Source organism: Abramis brama, assembly GCF_963993115.1.
Source record: "Abramis brama genome assembly, chromosome: 8".
Lineage (NCBI taxonomy): Eukaryota > Metazoa > Chordata > Actinopteri > Cypriniformes > Leuciscidae > Abramis > Abramis brama.
Window position 1 is genome coordinate 19,420,950 of NC_139970.1, and position 26,414 is coordinate 19,447,363.

The 26,414-nt window shown below is 36.2% G+C and overlaps 3 protein-coding genes across 3 annotated transcripts in view; 1 reads left to right on the forward strand and 2 right to left on the reverse strand.

Moving 5' to 3' along the window:
- The window catches only part of cckbrb (cholecystokinin B receptor b), a gene marked incomplete at its 5' end in the record, with an annotated part of 37,202 nt that extends 34,904 nt beyond the window's left edge, over positions 1-2,298 (reverse strand). Inside the window, one exon of the mRNA XM_084122916.1 lies at positions 2,151-2,298. Coding sequence (XP_083979042.1) covers positions 2,151-2,298 — 148 coding nt within the window. The remainder of the gene's footprint in view (positions 1-2,150) is intronic.
- A 1,011-nt stretch (positions 2,299-3,309) lies between these two features.
- pdzk1 (PDZ domain containing 1) lies at positions 3,310-14,252 on the forward strand. Its single transcript, XM_084121775.1, has 9 exons — positions 3,310-3,321; positions 5,278-5,489; positions 5,613-5,841; positions 6,504-6,640; positions 7,659-7,854; positions 9,067-9,263; positions 9,786-10,007; positions 10,977-11,303; positions 12,231-14,252. The coding sequence occupies exons 2-9, from the start codon at positions 5,283-5,285 to the stop codon at positions 12,300-12,302; spliced, it is 1,587 nt and encodes a 528-aa protein (XP_083977901.1). The 5' UTR covers positions 3,310-3,321; positions 5,278-5,282; the 3' UTR covers positions 12,303-14,252.
- A 143-nt stretch (positions 14,253-14,395) lies between these two features.
- Positions 14,396-23,248, reverse strand: LOC311088119 (Golgi pH regulator). Its single transcript, XM_084121776.1, has 14 exons — positions 23,034-23,248; positions 22,470-22,529; positions 22,272-22,375; positions 22,081-22,187; positions 21,882-21,983; positions 20,615-20,735; positions 20,428-20,508; positions 19,890-19,999; positions 18,749-18,837; positions 18,049-18,141; positions 17,861-17,956; positions 16,683-16,772; positions 16,389-16,454; positions 14,396-15,311 (listed from the first exon to the last, which is right to left on the reverse strand). Exons 1-14 carry the CDS (start codon positions 23,073-23,075, stop codon positions 15,105-15,107), a joined length of 1,368 nt encoding a protein of 455 aa, XP_083977902.1. The 5' UTR covers positions 23,076-23,248; the 3' UTR covers positions 14,396-15,104.
- Positions 23,249-26,414: the final 3,166 nt, after the last annotated feature.

Below are 26,414 nucleotides of genomic sequence, written 5' to 3' on the forward strand. Positions count from 1 at the left end.
TTTTTGTTACCAGTATGATTCATTATTTATTTTTGAGTCACATCTAATTACTGTTGTTTTGTTTTCTTCTGCTTATGTTATTTTAACTTCATTACGATTAGGGCAATTTGTCTAGAAAGGCTCTAAAAGTGATTAATTTAATATTCAGTCTTCAAATTTTAGAAATCCAATCACAACCATGAAGTTTACAATCCTGTTAAAGCGCACAACAGCCTGAAGCCTTGGGGACACTGTTTTTATGGCTTCATGTTGCAAAATGGCAGTTGGAGCCTGTCATGTAATGTCCATCACTAATCTAATATAAGGAAAATTTAACTTCTGCTTTCTTCCAGTAAAGCACCCTTTAATGCTTTGGGATATATTTTATACTTTGATAGTTTACTGTTTTATGTTTTAACGTTAACATTTAAGGTGATGTTTTTATATAAGTCTTTAGAATTACTACTACTGTACATTTTGCTTCTTCATGTCATAAAACGTCTCTCGCGACATAATGTCCAGAGGATGAACATCCAGTGAATGCAGTAAAGTCTTCTGAATTATTTACATGCTTTGACTGTGATTCTAATAGCAGTGGAAATGCTGCAAACTCTATTTCCTGAATAGGCACCGCTGGCGTCATTTAGATCTGTAAAATTTTCTTGTTCAATCCAAATCCAATCTTGTTCAAAACTTGTTCAATCCAAATTCCCATCAACGTGAGCACATGTGTGATATTTCTTGGATAGCTTAATGAAGCAACAGCATGCCTTTACCAACAGTAAAAGTGTGTTTTATTGCTAAATTTTACAAGTGCCAAACTAGTAAAAAAATGCGTGTTTGTTTAAAAATACCCAACAGAATGTTGCAAATAAACTAACTTTATTTCTGTCTTTCTTTATTTGATGATAAAAAAATGCATGCTTCATTTTACTTTAACTGTAAAATGAAACTATTGCAGTTTGAAATCTAAATAATCAGATCTCTATAATCAGTTTAATGGGGGTTTTTTGGGGGGAATTTTTTTTTTCAAAATGTTGCTCTGTGTTTCTGTGTTTCTCAACTGGTCACCACTGTGTGACCACTGATGTATTTACATGTGTAATCATGATTTACTGTATATGAAACAGGGCATATTCAGACATTTTAAAAATTATATATCCTAAATATGGCACTAGGACACATGTAGCACAACCGAGATTCACATGAAAATCAATGCTTTGATTACAGTTCACACTAATGCACTAACAAGTCTTCTAGGTTACTAACAAGGTTCTTCACTCATATGTAAATGTTGGTCACAGGTGGGATTTAAAGGGCTAAGCTAAATCGGGTTTCCACATACTTCATTATCCTTTTGTTGTATCATCTCCCGTTGACTTAAAGGCACCAGAAACCAATATACTATAGGATTATAAAACAGTATAATTCAGATGTCACACTGACATCTGAATTACCACTCTGCAGTGACAAATCAAGCTGTAGTGATGCTGCCAGAAACAGTTTACAGTTTTCCAAGATATAACAAGTATTGACCTATCCCCTACACCCTACAGTGATAATCCTTTAGTAATTTGATATACACCATTTGATATAGTACACCAATTTGATATACACCAGTGCTGAATGATTACCATATCAATGCCATATTCTAGTTATATACCATGATACAGGACATAAACATCCTGGAGTCATGATGAAGAAGAATGAATGTGCAGTGTATGTTAAAAGTCCAAAATCGGTATTTGAAGAGGTTGTTGGAGCACTATGATGGCAACAATGACAGACGTGTTTGATGATAAGGGCTTTTTCTTGATACAAGAACAGAGATCCCAGCAGCCTCTGATGGAGGAAATGGGTAGCAAATATGTGTATTATCAACATGTAGCCTAGAAGTCTCTGAATAGGCTCCTTGCAGGCTTACGCTCTACCTAACTATCTAACTTTTGTGGTTAGCTACTGAAACGTTTTATTTTATTTTGTTTATTGTATGTGTATAGGCTATAATCTTTAACGCCCCAACCACTTCAAGCTTTTGGGGGGTTCTCCAACCTCTCCATAATGTCAAAGTCAAGATAAGCTTTTGGTACGTCTTTGTTTGAGTGAACGAGAACGAGTGGCTTTGAACGAACGATCTGAAACGGCTGTCTGGGGTGTCGAGAGATCCTCACCTTTGGCGCGCGCTGGTTCCGTCTTGGGCAGCGGGAGCGCGTCTCCGCAGGTGCCGTTGGGAAACTCCAGACTTCCGTTTGAGGTCCCGTTCTGAAGCTGGAGACATGCCCAAATTCCAGACGTATCATTTAGCGTTTGTAAATCCATTTCGGACCTAACCACAACTATTTTAGTTGTTCCTCGCAATCATTAGTCAACAATACGTGTCTAATGAGAGCGCAATAGTAGTTAAGTGGCTTAGAGAGTATGTTACGTTTAAAGAGGATATTTAAAAGCAATAAAAACAACAAAACAAAAAAAGGTAATCAGGGAGAAATAGGATTCGTTTATGCAGGTTAAAACGTTTCAGCCGTTGTTGCTCAGCAGTGTGAAGGCACAGTTGCTCTGTATGAGAATGTGATGAAGCGCGGAGCGGCACTGAGTCTCTCGCGCGTGGACTGAGGGTTTATTGATGAGCTCTTAAACAGCAGGGGTGGGAGTTTGGGGGTGTGTCGGTGGGATTCAGGGATTTGAGCATCCTGGAGAGGTGGAGACATTGAAAGGAGTTTGTGGAGTACGTGCGCAAAAGGTTTAGGGAAAGTTATGAATGATGAGACAGGTGGAGTGGAGCATCAGCTCCCTCTTGTGGAAGCAAAACTGGTTGCAAGACGTCGATTTTCCAAGGCTGGGTATTATGTTTGGACACTACTGTATATATACTGTATATATCATATATGACTAAGAATTTAGAATTTAATTGCATTGTAATTTTAACTGCAAAAGCCTCCTTCAAGATATATGTAGTGCAATCTGGTTACTTGGATTTCGATATGGTGGACTTGACAGTACCTAAAATGAACACACTCTTTTTACAGCCATGAAATAGCCATGTAAACCAAGTAAATAGAGTGGATAAGAGATATCCTTGCAGACTTTATAGATTTACAAATAAAGGTGCGTGTCTTGTTAAAACAATATCTTTTTTTATAAAAATTTATTTCGGGTAGAGTATGGTCACATAGCAACAGAGAATAACCCTCCAGCCACGGGACATGGTTAAATAACTCACCTTTTAGATCAACCTTTGGCCTTTCAAAGTCCTTCACACACACTTACACAGTGCTAGATAACACCTGAGCAGAAGCAAGCAGCCACCTCCTTTAGACTGGGACACTGAGGAGACTGCACCTGGTGAGTGACATACACTCCTTTTCAGAACATAGATACATATACGTTTAAATATTATATGCTTTGAGGTGTAACTTACAATCTGGAAAATAGATTCAGAGTCATGCCATTTGAAAGTTTTTATCAGAATAGAATAGAATGAAAATGTAACTTACAACTTGGAAATATATATTCAGAGTCATGTCATTTGAAAGTGTTTTTTTTTTTTCAGAATAGAATAGAGTAGAAATTTGACTTCCAATTTGGAAAGTATATTTAGAGTCATGTCATTTGAAAGTTTTTATAAGGATAGAATGGAATGGAATAGAAATGTAACATACAATTTGGAAAATATATAGAGTCATGCCATTTTAAGCTTTTATCAGAATAGAATAGAATAGAACAGAACAGAACAGAACAGAATAGAATTTAACTTACAACTTTGAAAATATATGCAGTCATGTCATTTGAAAGTTTTTTTTTGTTTTGTTTTGTTTTTTTTAATCAGAATAGAATAGAATAGAAATTTTGTACCCGGACCCCTAAGTTCTCCTTTGGAATCTTAAGAAATGTTATCATGCAACTTCCTGACCCGTTTGACAGCTTAAGTGAAATTCTTGTTTTCAAATTATTTGTACCAGACGAGAAACTTGAAGCAAGTAGCATTAATTATTAAACAGCAGAAAGGTGGTAGTTTTAGGCATAATGCGATGGTGTGAAAGCATTACCAGCTCATATAGCAGTTCATGAAGCGCTCAAGTGTGAGAAGTGTACTTCAGCTCTCAGCTGATGTGTGAGGTATTATGTAATTGATATGGCATCTGTGGTGCTTTAATCTACAGCTATGTTTATGCAGTTTTCCCTGGTAAAACATTTATGAAAATGAACAAAGGCTGTAGGCAATCTTGCTAAAGCCGTGGAAGCCTTGATGACGGTTCCTCACATTTGAGTCTACTGTTTTGTAAAGATTTTATGATTGACATTCGTAATTACTAAAATAATGTACAAGCATTTTAGACCAAAACATAGTTTAAAATAAATACCTTCAGCCACTTTGATAACAATGAACAATTACAGAATCAGAGCGCTCCCTCACTCACTCACTCTCTTTCTTTCTTTCTTTCTTTCTTTCTTTCTTTCTTTCTTTCTTTCTTATTTCATGATCTGTAATCGTAATTGCAGAGACAAGGTACAAGCGTTTTAGAGCAAAGTTTACTTGGACATAAAAACATTTATCCTTTGTTAACAATTAACAGTTGGGTCAGAGCGCTGACTCTATTATTTATTTATTTATACGTTATTTCTTTCTTTATTTTACACATTCCTGGTATTATTGCGCATGATTAATTGGTGTATATAAAAATCAAAATGTTAATACATTTAATACTTGCTCTAATCATTTAATTTGAGCTGATATCTAATTAAATTTAGTAACTAATTTAATTCTAATTTATATTTAATTAAGAAAACATACCTGCTCTGAAATGATTTTATATTTTATGTGTTTTTAGCTAAATAACCTGCTCAGAAATATAAGTGAAATATGTTGACTTTAAACCTAGATTGGCAAATGCACCCTAACACAGGTCGATGATTATATGGCCTTTGATAATTCTATATTACCCCAGTTATCACCTCCATTTCAAGAACATAAGATTACATAATCGTGTCAGCTTGGATGGGTTCCTCTTTGTTTAATCTGTACTTGTCTGCTGCCATTGATTACTAACACCTGTGATTTATCTCACAACATTTTGTCATTATAACTCTGCTGCGTATAGTGAGAAATGAAATCAGTCCCCCCTCACTTCATTGATACATTCTAGATTGTAATCACCAATTTGATAACCAAATGACTGGTATATAATGAATTGTGAGCATCTGATAAGATAACATCAGATGTACCAAGAAGAGCATATTATCACATGTTAGATGAACTCGACGTGAAGGCAACACTGATCAATAAATGTTTCCAAACAGGAAAAATGGCTGGGCCAAAACCACGTATTATTTCTCTGACCAAGCGAGAGGGACAGGGCTATGGCTTCTACCTCCGAGTGGAGCACGGCGAGGAGGGTCACCTGATCCGAGCCCTGGAGATGGGCGGCGTGGCTGAGCTGGCTGGTCTGAAGGATGGAGACCGCATTATCAAAGTCAATGGAACTTTTGTGGACAATTTGGAGCACAGACAGGTTTGACATATTTGGAAATGGCTTTTCTAAATGTTAAATTAATCTCATGATTGTGGCTACTGAAAGGAAAACAATGTTTTATTCTACAAGTTTTACCTCGCACTTGACTTTTTCTCGGGTCAGGTTGCAGATTTGGTGAGAAAGAGTGGGATGAGCGTCACATTGCACGTTCTTGGAGAGGAGCCATATAAGACAGCCAAAGCCAAGGGTGTGAATCTTGCCGACCCTCAGTCCCAGTCAGGTCAGAGCCAACCCACCATGAATGGAGTGTCTGCACCAGCTGCTAAAGCCAAACTTTGTTTTCTGCAAAAATCCAGCAGTGGATTGGGTTTCTCCTTAAAGTCCACCAAAGGTAAGCTATAAAACTCCCATAGACAGATCTTTGACTAACAGCATAACACCTGGTCTAAAATTTAGGCCAAGGATTGACTACTTGAACAAAATAGACCATTTGACCAATATGGGACCATGCTAGAAATGAAATATCAAATGTGTGAAGAAAAATGTGTAATGAGTACACTTCAAAATAAAGGTTCCAAAAGAGGGATTTCACACCCTTTCCACTATAATGAACCTTCTGTACAATGTTACAAAAAAAACGTTATTTTTTAAGAGTGTAAAAAGTAGATTGTTCCACAGCTATAACACACACACAAACACACACACACACACACACACAAAAGCAATAAATCTAGTTAAATTTCTCCCTCAGTCTGAATATCTTTTAAAGATTTGCCTCTAAACTGGCGAACGCTGGTAAATCCAGTCATTAGTTCATCCTCAGAAATGCTCATGGTCAGCAAGTCAGGTTGCCAACTCAAGAACATGTTTTCCAGTGCTGTCAACAGTCAGCAAATGGTCATCTGAGGCTGAGCAAATTAAAGGTTAACTCATTTTCTCAGGCCTGTCTTGGATAAATCAACCAATATGTTGATAATTCTCTGAAGTATTTGGAATGGCTTGTGAAATGAAGTACTCACAGTAGTTATTTGTTCTAACCCTGTTTTCTCTCAGGTACTCATGGCATGTTCATGACAGAAGTGGTGTCAGGAGGAGTAGCTGATCAGGCGGGTGTGAAGCTAGGTGATCGTTTGGTGGAGATAAACGGCGAAAATGTTGAGAGTCTCACACATGATCAGATTGTGCAAAAGGTAAGTTAAATAGTCATCCTAACTACAATCATTTCTGTCTAACATTTCCTCTTTGTCAACAATTTTATAATACAGTTGCTTTAGGGTTTCAGAAAAGCTTTAAAGGGATCATTCTGTCATCATTTACTCACCCTCATGTCGTTCCAAACCAGTAGCCTTTCTTTCTTCACAGAACACAAAAGAGGATATTTTGAAAAATCTTGATAACCATACAGTTTCGCTTCCCATTCACTTCCATTGTATTTTTTTGACCATACAATGGAAGTCACTGGGACCTGAAACTGTATGGTTACCGACATTCTTCAAAATATCTTATTTTGCCTTCCACATATGAAAGTCATACAGGTTTGGAGCGACATAAGGGTAAGTAAAAGATGATAGAATTTTCATTTTTAGGTGATCTGTCCCTTTAAAGAGGCCATATAATGCCCTTTTACAAAGTCTTGAATTTCTATTTACTAGAATAGGTTTTAATGTTTGCATGTTCAAAAACACATTATTTTTCACATATTTTACATTGTTGCAGCACCTCTCTTCCCAGTCTGTCAGTAATGCTCTGTTTAGTGCCTTCGGAAGCCCCTCCTTCTGAAATGTGCTCTGATTGGTCAGCTGGACCAACGTGTTGTGATTGGTCAACCGTTTCAAGTGTGTTTTGGAAATGTCATGTCCCTTACCATAACCGCGAGTTTCAACACACTATTAATGTAACTCATCCAGGCTTCAATTTTTTTTTGCATGCCTTGCAGGAATTATATTAATGAAGAATATTGTGACGTGTACGTTACCGGAAGAAAACTCAAGACTACAATTGAGGCATTTCAGGGAGTTCAGAAACAGTGCTTAGTGATATAGCGAAAAAATCCCTTTGGAGTGACTTTGTGCTTTGTAACTTTGCAGGCCTTTTTCATGCTCATACAGCAACATTAAGCACTAAAGTTGTAAATGTAAATTGATTGATTGATTGATTGATTGATTATTATTACATTATTATTATAATGTATTCCCTTTGTTATTGTAGGTGAAAGCAGCCGGTGACAGAGTGATGCTTCTGCTGGTGGATGAGGATGCTGACAAATACTTCAAGAGCAAAAGCCTTCGACCAGGGGTGGCTCTTGCCACGGTCAGGCACCTCTCACATAAGCCACGCATTGCAGACATGATCAAGAAAGCAGATGGTTATGGCTTCATCCTGAAAGAAGATCCTAAACGTTCAGGTGAGTTGTGCCATCTGCCATAGTATATCAACATGAAATTCACATTTACCCTTTTACACGTCACTTAAGTCAAATGTGTTATCATGCTCATATTGACTTTTAGGCCTTGTCAAAGTTAGATGCAGTCTAAATCTGCTTCAGTTGTCCAAAAACTCAAAATAGGCTATTTGTGAGCTTTTATTTGGGGTAAATGAAACTTTTCCAAGTGTCTTGGTGGCTTATCTTTTGCTCTCTGCTGAGGGATGTGTTATAGCATTCCACTTTTTTTTCAACCAGCCAATGTAAAAGTAGTTGTAGATTTGAATATTTAAGGTCACAAGCTATTTATTCTTTTTGTAAGTAGTAAGCATTTCATCCTTTAGATAGTTATTTTGCAGATGCATTTCATTATGCGCATAAGTACATTAACTGCATGGACGGACGTCTCACTGGACCAACCTAAGATTAAGTGCACTGCTCACAAATACAGCAGGATTATAATGTTCTGGGTCCTGGAAATTTGATGTTAGCAGCCCAGATTATATTAACCATTGCATTACTACCGTTTTGTTTAGCATGGTGGTGCCAACTGAACTTACTGAAGTGTATTGCAATGTAAGGACAATGTTTTTATGTTGTAAAACTGACATTACGTGACTGAGTACGTAACGTACAATGCAAAGGTTATCTACTGTAATGGCTCTATTATGCTGTAAAAAGCATTTCAGTGTGATTTTATACCTTGACAACATGGATATTTGAGTTGACTAAACTTAAAATGTTAAGGCAACATGAACATTTACTTTCAATTCTGCTGTAAAGCAGCTCTAAAAAGACAATACTAAACAGTCATTGTTCAATTGAAATCAGTTCAGTGTTGATACATTTCGGTTCAATGCCTGTGTAAATTATGAAACCAGTTCAATTCAGATAAAATAGTATCTACTACAGCCTACTAATACTCTAATGACAGTTAGTTGACACGTAGATGCAAAGTTACTTATAGTTAGTAGAATGTCTAAAGTGGACTATCGTGGACTTTAAATTTAGCATTTAACGCTAGTGCAAATACCCGCTGCCTAAATAAATTGGTTAAATATGCATATTTTATTAGTACTAATAAATTAATTCCAATACTAATAACATACTTTGTGAAAAGATAAAGTGAGAAGTAGAAAAATGTCTGTCATGTTTCAATATTTGATTCATATCATATGTTGTGCCATATCTCAGGTCATTACATTGGAGAAATAGACAAAGGAAGCTCTGCGGAGAGAGCAGGATTGAAGGATATGGACCGACTTGTGGCTGTGAACGGAGAGGAAATTGATAACTGCACACATGACCAGGTGGTGGACAAAATAAGTAAAGGAGGAAACAAGTGCTGCCTCCTGGTGCTGGATGCTGAAACCATGAAAATGTACAAATTGGTGAGTCCTTTTCATTCACTGACATTGCTGCAATACAGCAATAAACATTAATTTGAATGTATAATGTCTGGTGACTGCGTACTTGAATTAAAATTAAAAATTGGGTACACTTTATTTTGATGGTCCTCTTTAGACATTCTACTAACTATAAGTGACTTGCAACTACATGTCAACTAACTTTCATTAGAGTATTAGTAGACTGTCTGCTTAATATCTGCTAACATTTTATTTTGATGCTCCCCAACAGACATTCTACTAACTATAAGTAACTTTGCAAACATGTCAAATTATTTTAACCCGAACCCTACCACCTAACCCTACCACCTAACAGTCTACAGTCTACTGATACTCTAATGAGAGTACACATAGTTGCAAAGGTAGTATTGTATGCATAGTATGTCTAATGTGGACCATTAAAATAAGTGTAACCAAAAATTGTAGTCTTAAATATTCCACTTGCATTTGTTTTGTATTATACATTACATTCTATATTAAATTATTGAATAATACTGTAATGTCAAGGGTGGTGCTTCTCCACTTCTGTACTGGGAGGAAATGAGAGGATCCCTGCCCGGCTATCCTGAGCATGAACTTGCTCCAGCAGTGCCTGAGCCTGTCCCAGCTGTACCTGTCCCAGCAGACGTGGACCACAAACCCAAACTGTGCCGACTGGAGAAGACCGCTGCTGGATTTGGTTTCCATCTCAATGGCATCCAGGGAGTTAACGGACAGTACATCAAAGAGGTCTGAGAAATGCCCTACACTGACATTTATAGAAAGCTTTATAGAGATCTATCTATTTTTTACAGGTTCAGAGTTTCAATAGGTTCACTCATGACATTTCAAACTTGTATGACTGACTTTCTTCAGCACAACCCAAAAGGAGAATATTTAAAGAATCTCCCTGCTATTCTTGTCCATTTAATGAAATTGAATTGGGTGTGGTGTCTGTCAAGCTCCATCATATCAGGAAAGCACCATAAAAGCATTATAAAAGTATCATAAGTGTTGTCCACAAACCATATAATCCAATGTCATATACTCAAAATGTAGTTATTAATGTCAGATTTAAAATATCCATCCATTTGGATGGAACGTTAACCATAATAAACTTAATGTGGTGCATATTTGTCTGTAATACATACATTAAACAGGTAAAAAAAAAAAAAAATGAAAATAGGTACGATTTCTGTAATAGTACTAATCAACTGAACGTGTTTTAAATAAACAATAACCAAGTTTCTACATTTATCATCAACAAACCCAGTTTATTTCAATCTCACGTATTTTAACTAATTAAATATTGCTCATTCTACAGCTAGCCATATTTTAACCATGTTCATACATGTTAACTGAATAAATGTAATCGTTTTCATGACGAACAGAATTATGCTGGTTCAAAGCTAAATTAAAAGCAATTTGAAAATATGATCATTTAAATAAAAATCTCAGTTTTGTCTGAGAATCAGAAATATTGACTGCAATTTAATTTGTTATTCACTTATAAGCTATATATGATGCATTTATTAGTATTAGGATTTCAGTAAATGGAGACTTAAACCACTTGTATGATACTTTTATCAATTTGGAGTTTAATAGACTCACTAGGAAAACAAATTTAAAATAATCTTCACAAATATCCTTCAAATATAGAACATGAGGGTGAGGGTTTCATTTGGAGAAATATAATCCTTTAATGAATTTTTCTGCCAGGTGGTGAAAGGTGGAGCAGCAGACAGAGCTGGACTGGAGGATGAGGACATGGTTGTGGAGGTGAATGGGGTGAACGTGGAAATGAGCACACATGAGGAAGTTGTGAACCTCATCCGCAAGAGCGGGAACACGCTGGTCCTCTTAGTGGCTGAGAGGACAGCCTATGAACACCTGAAAGCACAAGGGATCGCCATCACCCCTCAACTGCTGAATAAAGAGCCCTCCGCTGATGTCCCAGCACCAGCTTATACACAAGAGGACAAGAGGAAAGACTCAGAAAGTGACAGTGAAAGACCAGCCACTCCGCCAGCTCAAACTCGTTCAAGGGTCAGTACTGCTTTTCAACATTTCCCATTATCAGCAGACAGAACTACCTTATAAAAATAAGAAAGGGTTTCAACATTTACAATATACCTCACAATACTTTTTTCCCATTCTGTCATCTTTTACTCACCCTCATGTCATTCCATTTTATTTTTATATAAGAAAGTATTGCCTGCTCTTTCCCATATAATGAAAGATAAGAGGATTCTGGGTTGTTGAGCCCCAAAAATGTATTTCTAAAAGTAGTCCATACAAAATATGTGCTATATTTTAAGTCTTCTGAATATGTATTTCTATCTGAATATGCTTTTTGTTTGGAATGGCTTAAATGTAAGTAAATGATGATAGAATTTGAATTTTTGGGGTGAACTATTCCTTTAAAGTGATTAATTCAAAAGATTGGGGGTCAGTTACTTTTTTTACTCAAATAAATGCTGTTTTTCTGTCTTTCTGTTCATCAAATAATTCTGAAAAGACAGTGATTTCCATAAAGTTAGATTAGATTAAGTAAATTAGAAGATTTCCATATTAAGCAACACAGCTGTTTTTAACTGATAATAATTATGTTTCTTGAGCATCAAATCAGCATATTAGAATGATTTCTGAAGGATCATGTAACACTGAAGACTGATGATGCTGAAAATTCAGCTTTGCCATCAAAGGAATAAATTACATTTTAAAATATATTCAAACAGTTATTTGACATTGTAAGAATATTTCACAATATTACGGAAATTTTGATCAAATAAATGCAAGCTTGGTGAGCATAAGTGACATCAAAAGAATCCCACAAACTTTTGAACAGTATACAGTATATTTTGTTATTGTATTTGTTTTGTCATATTCTAAACCTGAGGTATATCTATATACTATATGACTAAATCCCCCCCAAAAAATATACTAAATCCAGCATCTATCGTTTCACCCTAGGCTTCTTCATCATCATCCTCATCCTCATCATCATCTTCAGCATCAGATGCGAGTGAGGACGAAAGACTCTGAGCACACCACACTTTCCTGTAACAACAGATACTTTCAATAATATCACTTTATTTTAGTGTCCTTGTTAGACTAGACATGTTACATGTACTTACTATATAGTCATAAAAGGAAATTATGCATAATTATATGCAACCAGCCCTAAACCAAACCTTTTAGTAAGTAAGTGTTTATTATTTTACTCAGTACTTAAATATATAATTACACTGTAACAAGGACACCTTAAAATAAAGTGAAATCCTTTCAATACTGTGATTTAGTGACAGGTCGATGCACTTACCTGATAAACTACTGCACAATCTATTAAGAGAGGAAAAGCCCATTTGAACAAGACTGTAAGAACATTGATTAAAGAAAGGAAAGGAAGGATATTAAATACAACAGATTATTTCTGTACTGCTTTCATTGGGATCTACAACAACAATAATCTATTTAAACTTTATTTCACTTTTGAAGCATGAAATATTGAATTACAAGCAGTTACAGACTTTCAGACAATGCATACTTCTTGATGTGTAATTTATTCTAGTTTTTTTTTTTTTTTTTTTTTTTTTTGGTGGATGCCTATTGAATAAAACCTGCTCTTTATTTGGTGCAACATCAAATCGAATTCTGTGTAACCCATTCTTTTCATTTTAAAGGTGCATTTAGCAAGTTCTTTAGCAAGTGTTGGCATCACTGTTCTTCATGTACCAATTACAGTGTTGTAAGACAATGTTTCTTGAAGAGTTTCAGAGCAATCTACACAATAATTAAAGTCGGCATGTAATTGAAGTTGCGAAAGTCTTTTATTCCATATTGTGACGTATTATTCAAATTAAACATTGGACTTGATTTTGTCCATTGGGAATTGATTGGATGGTTGTGGTTTGCTATTGGTAGATCTCATGTGTGACAGGCTGTCCCGCCCTCACGCTAGTTAACGTCATCAGAGAAGAAATGTTGGGGCAAGAGGGAGGGGAAGTTATTTTGATTACAGAGGTACATGAATTTTAAAACAAATAATGAGGTGTACAGATAAATCATTAAAATTAAATACTGCAATTTTCCATAAAAAATAAGAATTTACCATTTTGTGGTGACTTCCATTTTACCTGTCCCGGTTCAGCGAAAAAAGGAGGAGTGTTCCAGCGCTAACGTTCCCTGGTGCCATTTTGCAGTTTCAGAAAACAATTCCACCACTGACCAGGAAAAACCTAGTCTAAAGTCAGTGGTGCGTTATTCAGATGCTATTTTAAGGGCGCATGCTTGGCCATAATGTAGCGTGCACAAGGCGTATACACTTTGCATACACAGACGCAGCAGTTCCAATTTTTGCAAACCATACATAATTACAAGGAAAAATATTACCACACTAGGGAAATCATTGTGGTGTCCATGAAGATGTGAAAAAATAGGCATAAATCCAGCTTACACATTTACCCAAATTATTATACGCCTGTTTAACCGAAGCTAATTTGGGTGGGTTTCTCCCATCCCCATACAATGTCACTTCTCTGTCTTTTACGACCCTGACGAGAACGTCGGTCTCCTCGGCTGTGAACCGCTCCTGGCGTGCGCCTGGCAAATCCGCCGGTATAATAGCAATCCGCCATGGAACAAGCGCGCCTGCTTTTAAAGGGAATGTGAGATGACGCTCCGATTGGTTTATTTCACGTTACGCCCAAACCACACCTATGAGTAATGTAGCTACTTCAGACCAACCCATTTTAGATTTGCGTCGGGCGCAAGAGTCATTTATCCCGCCGGTATAATAGCAACAGCGCCAGAGATCCGCCCACAAAGTTACTTGCGTTTCGCGTTTGATACTTGCGTTTCAGATCATTAAAAAAGGGCCCTTAGAGAAACATCAACATCAAACATCAACAACACCGGTCACGTCACTTCAAAATGGTGAAATACGCTGAGGGGAGAGACTTGCAACATGCATATTTAAAACACTTTTTATAAAAAATTAAAGTATGCAGAGTATAGCCTTCAGCTCATGTGAGTGGACACAATTTAGATGGTTCTTCACTAAAACACTTTATCTCCTAATATGTAAAACCTTTTAAATCAGCACCAAACTACTAAATGCACCTTTAAGAAACTGGAAATGCTTGAAAAGCCTTTTAATTGAATTCAGAGCTGACTTCATTTGAGCATAAACCCCAGACAGTTACATCTCTGGCAGAGCCTTTTTAGTAAATCAAAAGCACCCGTCCATCTAACACAAAAGAATAACACAATAGCCCTAAACTAACATATATGCCAGTGTGATTTCAGATTATGACTCTCACTCACTCTATACAGTATCAACATGTGAATCATTCTTAATGTCCCTGGACAAGACATGAAATGATAGTAACGATTAACAGGCTTGTAAGAAAAACAAGAGTCCAACAGTCCACTGTAACATCTCTGGGTGTTGCTGAGATATATACAGTATGTGTTGTCTATTAATGATAAAAGATGGTTCGAGGCTGATTTCATGCCAAACAAACTAGTAAGATGGGTTATTCCACCTACCGTGGAAAACATAATAACACCTGGTATGGGAATTTTTGTGCTCTTTATAAAAAATTACACAAATATTGTATGCAGTTTTGTTCCCTCCAATAATATAAGTCTATTCAAATGATACAGTGAACCAGCATCACAGTCTTTAAACCCAAAGTCAAATAAACACTGTCTCTGGGCCCCTCCTGATTCAGGAAATACAGACCCAATAATGCTCATTACAGGATAGAGGCATGAAAGTCCTTCAAAAGAAAAGGCACATTTCAGTCCTGTGCGTTTGTCTCTCTGATGAGGTCACTTGTGAGGTCACAGGGTCATGTGCTTCTCAGGTGCCTGTTTATGGGCCAGGTAGAGGAAGAGGATGCTGGAGAGAGCGCTGACCAGGAAGATGACGTCAAACCAGCGGTGGTAGAAGTTAAACTGCAGTTCTCCCAGTACCTCAGTCACTATAGTGCGGTACTCTAAAGGCATGCTCATCCGCATCAGGAGCACCGACGACACAAAATACATGCCCTACAAATAGACAGCAGAGAGAGAGAGTGAGATGCCACACCATTTTGCGTATAGTAAGGATTTACAATATTAACAGTTTGGAATCAAAAACAGTTGCACTTTTTTAAACAATACTGGAACCAAAAGTTTTTATGACTTTTGACTCTTTTAATGGTTCTTGAACATATATTGGTAAATTAATTTAGAATTGAAACCAGGAAAGTTTCTTTAATATATAATTAAAACAATTATTAAGCAGTTATCTATTATTTCTGCTGCACACTGAACTGTTTTTACACTTCAGTCAGTAAAAAATTTGTTTTTGAAAGAAATATCTTATGCTCGCCAAAGCTGCATTTATTTGATCAAAAATACAGTAAAAAAAACTGCAATATTACAAAATATTACAATTTTTAATTTTTAATTATTTATATATATATATATATAATATATTTAAAAATGTAATTTCTTCCTGTGTTGGCAAAGCTGAATTTTCAGCATCATTACTCCAGTCTTCGGTCACATGATCCTTTAGAAATTATTCTGATATACTGATTTGCTGCTCAAGAAACATTTCTTATTATTATCAATGCTGAAAACAGCTGTGCTGCTTAATATTTTTCTGGAAACTGTAAAACAATTTTTAATTTTTTTTTTTTTGATGAATAGAAAGTTCAACAGAAACAGTATTTATTTGAAACCGAAATCATTCGAAACACAAATGTCTATCACTAGCACTTTTTGATCAATTAAATATAAATTTTGTGGAAAAAAACATAAAACTAAATATTTTGTGGAAATTATGACATTTTTGTTCAAGATTCTTTGATAAATAGAAAGTTCAAAAGAAGACTGACACTTCTTATTAATTAAATATAAATTTTGTGGAAAGATTTTGCATATATATTTATATATATATATATATAAATGTATTATATATATATATATATATATATATATATTGACATGACTGTAATGTACAAATAATTATCAGTATTGGCCAAACTTCCGCTGATGTATGAATGTGTCTTATATTAACAAAAGTTGTCTTTCTAAAATAGTGCAGTTATTTCTGGTCTATTTTATATTATGTCTCACCATAATCTGAGCCAAGACGAGCACAATGACATTGGAGGACTTGCTGCTGGAGATGGCGTAGAAAAACTGTGAACAAAAGAAAGAGATTACCCAAAACTGCTTTTTATGAGCTTTGAACATCATTAATGCTTCTCAGAAACTGAATTCAGTCAATACCATGTTGCAGTTGCTCAAGGATATAATCTTCTCCCTTTACACCGGCTGAGCCAACACGCCTACGCACATGTAATACGTGACTGTTTTCCGCTAAGTGATAAGACTGAATGAAAAAAAAACATGTTCATCCTTCATTACCTTTGTGAGTGTGATTAAAAGGCCTCGAATGGACGTGACTATGATGATTCCCACCAGGATAAAGGAAATGTGCTGAGACCAGAACTTGACCTGTGGGAAAACAGAGGTTTAAGTTCTTCTGCACATAAATTAAGAGGCTTTATCCATTAGAAAAGGGATGAGCAGCATTTGCGCTTAGCAGTAAAGAGCGAGAGTGAAGCCGGACCAAGATTACATGTTTAAGAGGCTGAATCATTACCTTCTCATGGGGAAAGATTAAACGTCATTAAACAGGCTGGGGAACAATTAACTGCCAACCAAAGCAGTAAATGTCAGCTGACACAGCACACACAATCACAGCTTGCATACAACCGCAGTCATGAGTATAAAGTCTATTAGGGCGGATACTAGTACACAGCGATTATGTATATGATTGTGGAATAACAAATGTAATCATTTACTATCATTAAAAAAAGTAAACAAACAACTGGTGTGGTCATTTGTGTCACAATGCGATTTAATCTGTCTGATCAGTTTTATATATTGGCCAATAGGAGGCAGAGAAACACAAGATGAAGAGACATTAAAAGTGCAAAGGTGAAGGGATGATTTATGCACCTCTAGCATCACCAAACGTTATCCTTGAAAAAAGGATCAGTTTTGTGTCAGTAAGATTAAAAAAAAGGAAGTTAATACTTTTATTCTGTAAGGATGCATTAAATTGTTCAAAAGTGACATTTATAATGTTACAATAGATTTCTAATTTAAATAAATGCTGTTCTTTTGAACTGAAGAAAAAAAAAACGCCTCACCATTTCCACAAAAAGTTGATAGTAATAAGACATTTAAGAAATGTTTCTTGAGCAGCAAATCAGCATATTAGAATGATTTCAAATATGGCTGCTGAAAATTCAGCTTTGCCATCACAGGAATACATTACATTTTAATTTATATTTGAATAGGAAACAGTTGTTTTTAAATTGAAATGATATTACACAATATTATTGTTTTACTGTATTTTTGATCAAATAAATGCAGCCTTGGTGAGATTGAGAGACTTTCAAAACATAAAAAAGTCTAACCAACTCCTTCACAATTCAATGCTGAGTAACAAAATTTGAGCAAAAAAGAGAAAGAAAAAAATGAAGTCTAATGGAGATTTAGTTAGCCAGTTTAAGTTAATGGTGATAATAACGTACATCAAACTGAATTCCGAGGTAGTTGACTGTGATCTCGATTCCTCTTGTCACCGGGTCAGTCTTCCCAACACGGTCAAACACTATGTTTATAGTGGCCTACGAAGAACACATTACATCACTGATTGAGATTCATTTTTACAATACTCTATTAGTACATGCCAAACATAATGTGAGAAAACTATTCTTACCATGAATATTTTCCACACACAGTAGATGGAGAAGAAATAACCCAAGAAGTTGAAGTATTTCCCTTGAAATGTTTTTGAGTATTCTATCCGTTCCTTGGGATACAGAGACATAAGACTGTTCATGTAGTGCTTTTAATATTTATTTTTATTTATATAAAGGGCTCCCACATATTTTGACCAAAAAATAATTAATTACTAGATATTTTAAAGCCAATTATGACAAAAGACTAAAACAAATAATTTCAAATCATAAAGTTGCACTACAAATAATCCGTATCCATCAGTTTGACTGTACTGTAGCTGTACAATTTCCTTCATGTTCTCATGTTCAGATTACAATGTCCAGTTAATTAACATTTTTGATTAAGGCAACGTGTTACATAATACAGACTTTTAACACGTCCGTAATGTTGCTGCAGAAATAATCGGGGGTAATTCATGGTCTGTGGTAGAAATGTGTTAATGCTTTTACACTTTTTAAATGTCCTTTTAATGTTCCATAGTTGAAGGTTGAATAGAATAATGCCATCTCATTGTATCCAGTCTTTGAAAATGCTTATTGCGTTCATAGAGCAAGCCTTTTGTTGATTGTTTACAGTTTAACGGAAGTTGCTCCCATAATTTATGCAAAGCGCCATGGGGTGTAGGAAAAAGGTGGATATAAATAAATCTCAGGCACTGTATTTCATTTGATAAATACCTTGGTGGCCTGCAGGTCCACGGTCTCCAGAAAAAGCTGTCTACTGAGTTCCTCCAGAGCATCCACTTCCTGCTGGATCAGGGAAAGATCTGCAGTGCCAGAGTTAAGAAACATACCTCAGAGGAACCACAAGTCATAGCAAACTAATTTTTAGCCTGTGGTTCTAAACCAGTGAATCACAACCCCCAAAAATGGGTGCTCTCAGTGTCGAATACAACAAATACTGTAATACAACATGAAGTGAAAGAAAATACAATCCTGACTACGTTAAATTTAGGTTTATTGTGGAAGCTTGTTTCTGACACGGAATACAATTATAAAAAAAAGGTAATTGTGACTTTGTATCTCACAATTAGTACTTCATAATTTGCAATTGCGAGTTTATATCTCTCAATTCTGAGAAAAAAGTCAGAATTGCAAGACGTAAACTCACAATTGCAAGAATTGTCAAATAAAAAGTCCTTTTTTATTTTTTTATTCCATGGTGGAAACAAGTTTTAATAGTTTATAACCAATTTGAATTAAAAATATGAATACATTTCAATGTTTGACTGTGCAAATCATTGTTTGCTTTTGTCATAAATAAAAATGTGTATTTCAAAACCAGTTTTTGAGAACCATGGCTTTTAGCCAGCAGGTTAAACAGTCTATTTAACATGCACACACACGTTGTGTTTCCATGTTTTATGGAGATTTTCCATAGACATAATGATTTTTATACTGCACAAACTGTATATTCTATCCCCTTACACTAAACCTACCCATCACAGAAAACCTTCAGCATTTTTACATTTTCAAAAAACATCACTGAGTATGATTTATAAGCTTACCTAAACTTTCCCCACAAGGACAAGGATTTCAGATTTTGCTATCTTTGTGGGGCCATTTTGTCCCCATAATGTAGGATTTACCGGACCACACACAAACATATTTTACTGCCCATTAACTAATGCTTTAAAGTAAATTGTTGAGGCAGTCCTCTAGGAGTGAACAGGGGTTAAGCTCTTTGCTCAGACACTTGGAGCACAATGATGATTAATATACATGATCTCAGTAACTGTCCAGTTGCTGGGTCACTCCTAAATGAGACAGAAGAAGGCCTGTAACTGCTGTCTCAAATAAACCGTGTCATTAAGGATACTCTCACTGCCTGATGGTGAGGAGGTCACACTCTTTATCATCCCCCAAAATCCTGTCTGTTTATTCTGCTCCTCTCCACGCTGGTACATCTGCCTTCTTACCATGGCAATCCTACAAAGAGAAATTAAAAACGTATTAAAAAGAAAATTATAATTCTGTTATCTGACTCTTGAATACAAAAACTTATGTTCTTAGATTATTTACTTTGTATGTTCATATAACATCCATATGTGTTAGGTCAGTAGAATTTTCTTTGTAAGAAATACATATTTTTTTTCAGGGTTCAGGTGGTCAAAAGTGACAAGAGTAATAAAGTTACAAAAGAGTTATATTTCAAATAAATGCTGTTCTTTTGACCTTTCTATTCATCAAAGAATCTTGAAATATATCACTGGTTCCAGAAAATATTAAGCAGCGAATAATAATAATAAACGTTTCTTGAGCAGCAAATCAGCATATTTGAACAGTAATAGCCTTTATGTTATGGGTGAGTAATGTTGAGAGTGAACTGATTGGATCACTCTCTTTATATCGCTTACCTTTTCTTTTTACTGACAATCATGTCCATAGTCTGGAGCAGTCTTCTCTCCAGGGCCAGGATATCACTGTCCGTCACATTTCTGAGCAAACAAACCAAACAAATATCTAGCATAAAAAAAGAAAATACAATACAACACTCTTTTCTATGTTATTGAATGTATTATATGTCTCTGAGAGCAAAGTTACCTCAGAAAATAAGACATGTATGTATAAGGACAGTTTACAGCACCAAAGCCAGACAGAAGAGCCATCAGTGTGACCCCAATGACCCCCACACGACTGATCAGCTGCTCTATGGACAGAATGCCTGAGAACACAAGAAAGAGATATACATCTACATATTGAGCTGGAAAACACAATTTATATTATTAATATGTTTATTTTCTTAATGCACACTTAATGTGCATGATTCACTGATGTCCATTATTCAAAATAAAACAAATGGTTGTTCTCATAATCTACTTTGAAAAAAAAACTTTGCATATACCAATATATTCTATGTTGTTGTTTTTTCTTGTTAAATATCCTGTTTCATTCAAAAATACATAGTAGGGGTGGGTGATATACCGGTAGACATTATAATTAGTAGAAATTTGTTAACTGGTAGAGATTTTGGACAATCGCCTCTATCGCAGTTATGCTCATGTGATGTTGCTGTTGTGCATGGTCACGAAAGCTTAGCGTTTACATACGTTTTCAAGCATTGTGGTTTAACAACCAAGTGATTTTAAACCGTTGAAACATAAGCAGCGAAAGACAACTCATTTCGCTTTATGCGCTCGCTGTCTGAGACTGGCTGCATCTGAAAACGCATTCCCTACTATATAGTAGGCGAAAAACAGTATGTGACAAAAGAAGTATGTCCGAATTCACAATACTCATAAAAAAGCAAGCAAAAAGTACCCGGATGACCAACTTCATCCACCAAGATTCTAAAGTGTGCATACGATGGACACTTTACTATCCCATGATGCCACTGGAGGGGATTTATTAATGGCAATGAAGTGACATAGCTGACACTGGTAGGTCACATGATAATATCAACATGGTGGATGTAGTATGTCCGAATTACATTCATACTACACACATATACTACATAGAACATACGTTTAGCGGTCGTTAAGAAATTACTTATTCAAAATAAGTACCTACTCAAGAGAGTATGCGATTTCGGATGCAGCCACTGTTTCTGAGCGCTGTCTGAGAGACGTGCGCACATAAAGCCGCTGCTCATAAAGCGTGTGAGTACTGAACTGAGTTCTGTTGGCCGCATAATTGGGCTTGAACGGTTAAATACACATACTTAAGTGTCAAAATGGCTGTCTTTGTAAGCATCCTCGTAAACAGGATCATTTGTGTCTTAAGTGAACGTGAACAGTTGAGAAAGAAACGCATGTGTAACAGTATATTGGATCCATGCATTCCATCTTAAAGTGACAAGAACAGTGCCTACCATGTTTTGGACTAAGAATAGGGAAAGGATCGCCCAGTTTCCAGAAGAAATACATGAACGTGAACCAGACTACACATGAAAAAAGCAACCTTTGTCTATGCACTGTAAGAGAGAAGAAAGCAAACATATGCGGTGCATGAGCAAACTTTGAGAAAATGGAAAAGTTAAGGAATATAAAGTGAAAACTGAATTGACTTACATAAACGTATATTACTGACCACAAAGTAGCCAATGTAGAAAGGCACCACAAATATTAGAACTAGTAATATTACATACAAATTCAGCTTCCAATGGAAATACCTGGACCTGTTTAGAAACAAACAGCATGTGATCATCTGATCTACAGTTCTCATCAATGATGATTTCATCAAGTAAATCATGAATACTTACGTGCTGCTTAATGCACCAAGAATCTCAAAGATAATGAGCTCAAACATAGTGCAAGAAAAGGCAAATGTGACAGAGAACACCACCTGCACAACATACTGTCGAACCTGATGAAGAATTGAGAAAGATCACCTGTATGAGAAATACTGAGAGGCCAGAGTCAACAAAACTGGGTTAAATATACACTCTTATGCACAATACCTCATAATCTTTAAACAACTGCCGCATGAAAAACAGCCACCCGAACCCGAAAAACAGCACCTGTGTGTAGAAAACTATGTTAGCTGGAGCATTAATACATTCTTCAAGCTTTTTTTTTTGTGGAAAAATAATATATACAACACAAACCAAACAGCTTCAAAACTCCTTAAACAACTACTGAGAAGAATGATGGCCGGAGATGGGAGAACTTGTACTAAAATGGAGAAGATCCACAACCATAAATTTTATATACGTTTTATATATATATATATATATATATATATATATATATATATATATATATATATATATACTGTTTTAAATACCATTGTGTTTCGTTCAAATGTAAAAGAAAAAAAGACCTGTAATTAGGAATACATTATCATTATCATTATTAAGCATATGTTATATAGACAAACGGACACTGTCATAATTTGAGCAATTAATTTAATCCATTTAAACTTTGTAACATGTTGTTCATTGTACAATTAATGAAGAAATGACATTATGGGATCATTGTTCATGTTGATATGCATTTAACAATGTCAGAGAGATAAGACTTACCTGAGAAGTGAACATAATCACGGAATCTACGAAGAAAGACATGGCGTAGCATGTGGTACCAAGTTAATACACAGAAAATGGCAAACGCGCTCTCAGCTCATAATGTCACAATTCTCGGTTAATACAGAGAAACAACTATTGAACAGAACAAGTGGCTGTCTGACCAAGCTGTCAAACTGCTGACGTCATGACATGGGACACACAGGTTTTCCGGCGCACAGTAATGTCATCATCGATTGTTTCGTAATGCGTTCACTAGAGGGCGTCACCACCTCAAATATTAAGAAAGCGCAAACTGGAGCAGACAGACGAGACTGTTATATCATAGATAGATAGATAGATAGATAGATAGATAGATAGATAGATAGATAGATAGATAGATAGATAGATAGATAGATAGATAGATAGATAGATAGATAGATAGATAGATAGATAGATAGATAGATAGATAGATAGATAGATAGATAGATAGATAGATTTCTTTTTTCTTCCTTTTTTTACAAAGAGAGAGAGAGAGAGAGAGAGAGAGAGAGAGAGAGAGAGAGAGAGAGAGAGAGAGAGAGAGAGAGAGAGAGAGAGAGAGAGAGAGAGAGAGAGAGATCATGCTGCTCTTGTGTGTGATTGAGGCCAGGGCTGGGTGTTTCATTATTAAGATTGAAAGTCTCATCAGACTGAAGCAACATATGGAACAGAGAACATGGCTGTCTTGGCTAAATCACATCCTGTGAAAAGCTGTCACCACACAGCAGTCCCAATGGCCCATTCAGCCTGTGGTGTCATTTTTATAACATGTAATATCAAAACGTCACTTACATCATTTGAAGATCTTTTTCCTTTATTAATTTTAGTTAAATGTCAAAATTCAATCAAATTGTATTTTGCATATTGTCAGACCTTTATGGTAATAATTATAAATTTCACCCACAAAAAAGGAAAAATTACAAATAGGATCATGTTATAAAGAGCAACAATTTTAAACAGTGATCGTGGCCTGTTCACAGTGGTTAGATTTTTGTGATGCAGAATTCTCATGTGTCTCCTCAAAAGTTTCAGAAGAGAAGAGAGATCAGTTGTAATGAACGTCCACTGAAGGCAACTAGGCAAGTTGAAGTAAACATACAAACAAAGTTTGCATACAAGGAGAACAGATCAACGGAAGATGCCATTGCTAATTGTGCTTCATAAACTTTTGGAACATCTGGATCAAAAAAACACCTATGCACGGCTGCTGGATATTGGACTTTTTAACCAACCGCTCTCAATGTGTGAAAATAGGCGAGCACATTTCAAACACCATACATAAATACTGGTGCCCCCCAGGGTTGTGTGCTCAGTCCACTACTCTACACACACATGACTGTTCCGCCTCCTTTGCCACTAATCACGTCATTAAGTTTGCTGATGACACAACCATGCTCGGCCTCATAGCAAACAACGATGAGACGGCATACAAGGAGGAGATTGAACTACTGGCGGAGTGGTGTAAAAAGCATAACCTGGTACTTAACATCAAAAAGACAAAATAAATCATATTGACTTTCGTAAATCAAACCACCTCAGTCACTCATCCCTTAACATCAGTGGGGAGGCAGTAGAGAGAGTGAACAACTTTAAATTCCTGGGTATCACAGTGTCAGATGATCTGTCCTGGGGCAGTAGCATCACTTCAGCTGTGGGGAAGGCCCATCAGTGACTCTTTTTTCCTGAGGAAGCTGAAAAGAGCGGGGCTCCACCAGAGGCTCATGATACATTTTTACAACTTTGCAATTCAAAGTGTGCTGACTTATGGGCTGTTTGTGTGGTTTTCTAGCTGCACTACAGCTGAACAGCAGATGATTCAGAGGGTGGTGAAAACTGCAGGCAAAATCATCGGGTCTGTCCTCCCGGAAATTTCATCTGTGTACACCTCCCGCTGTCTGCGTAGAACACACAACATCATGAGAGATCGGTTCCATCCAGCACATGGCTTGTTCTGCCTGCTACCATCGGGGCAGGAGGTACAGGTCTCTTCAAGCCAGAACCACCAGAATGGCAAACAGTCTCTACCCCCAGGCAGTTAAACTGCTGAATAAGAACTGTTCCCCTCTCACTTAATCCACTCACTTAACATTGTCCAACAATTCCAATAACTGCGAACTGGACTTTGTATTGATGCAGCACACAATTCAATTATACACATTTTCTGGTTAATAAGGATTCTTTGCCTCATATGCCCTGTTACTTGTTTGTTATATGTCGCTTTGCCCTGTTTTTGTGCAATTGTTGATCTCACTTAATCCGTCTATTATGCATATTATCCACCAATGCAATAACTGTGAACTGGACTTTGCATCGCTGCAGCACACACAATTATACTCATTTTTCCTGGTTACTAATGATTCTTCGCCTCATATACTGTTTTTCTTGTTGTTTATTTGTTGCTGTGCCCTCTTTACAAAATTTGCACTCCATGAAATTGCACTGTCGATTGATGCAATAATTAATGATTAATGTAATCTTTTTGTATCATTGCAATGACAATAAATTATTATTATTATTATTATTATTAAACCCAAGTGGAGCTTTTATTTACAAAATATGAACAAATACAAATAAAAAAACACGACAGTGGCATGACTTAACCTGAACCTGAACCTCTAAACCTAAACCTGAACCTGAACCTGAACATAAACCTGCTGAACATAAACCTGAACATAAACCTGAACATAACAACAAGTAACCGACAGCAAGTTAAATAAAGCTAGACAAAGAACAATGGTAACATGAGGGCTATTTATACACAAAGACTAATGAATAACAAGAAACACCTGAACACAATGAACCAATAAAAAAATGAGAGCATGACACATAAAACAAGGGAACCGATCAGAACATAACACGAGACAATGGCTGCGTCCGAAAACTTAGGCAGCTGACGTGTTACCTCTGCAGGACTCTGCAAGCAGCATCTGCACACGAAGGTACCTCACGAAACTGATTTCGGACAGACTTCTGAGTCAGTGTTACGGTTTAATGATCTACAGCAAAATAGAGCGAGCTAAGGTGAAAACTAAGTGAATATTTAATGACTACAATAGTAATTCCTCACTAGAAATGGCATCATAAGTGGAAAACATTGATCGAAAATGTACATTTACACACAAACTGACGACCAGCCGCAGCTTTCAGACGCCATATTTATTTATAGCTCAACTGTCACAGAATGGAAAGCACAGGATTGTGGGATATCAAAGGCATCAAAGGATACATCTACACTGCCTTCAAAAATCTATCAGCAGAAGGTATCTCAGGAGACAGGAAGTGAAACATTCGGATGTGCCTTGATGCCTTCCGACCTTGGAATGTGTCCTCCGAAGGCAGCATTTATCAGTTTTTGGATGC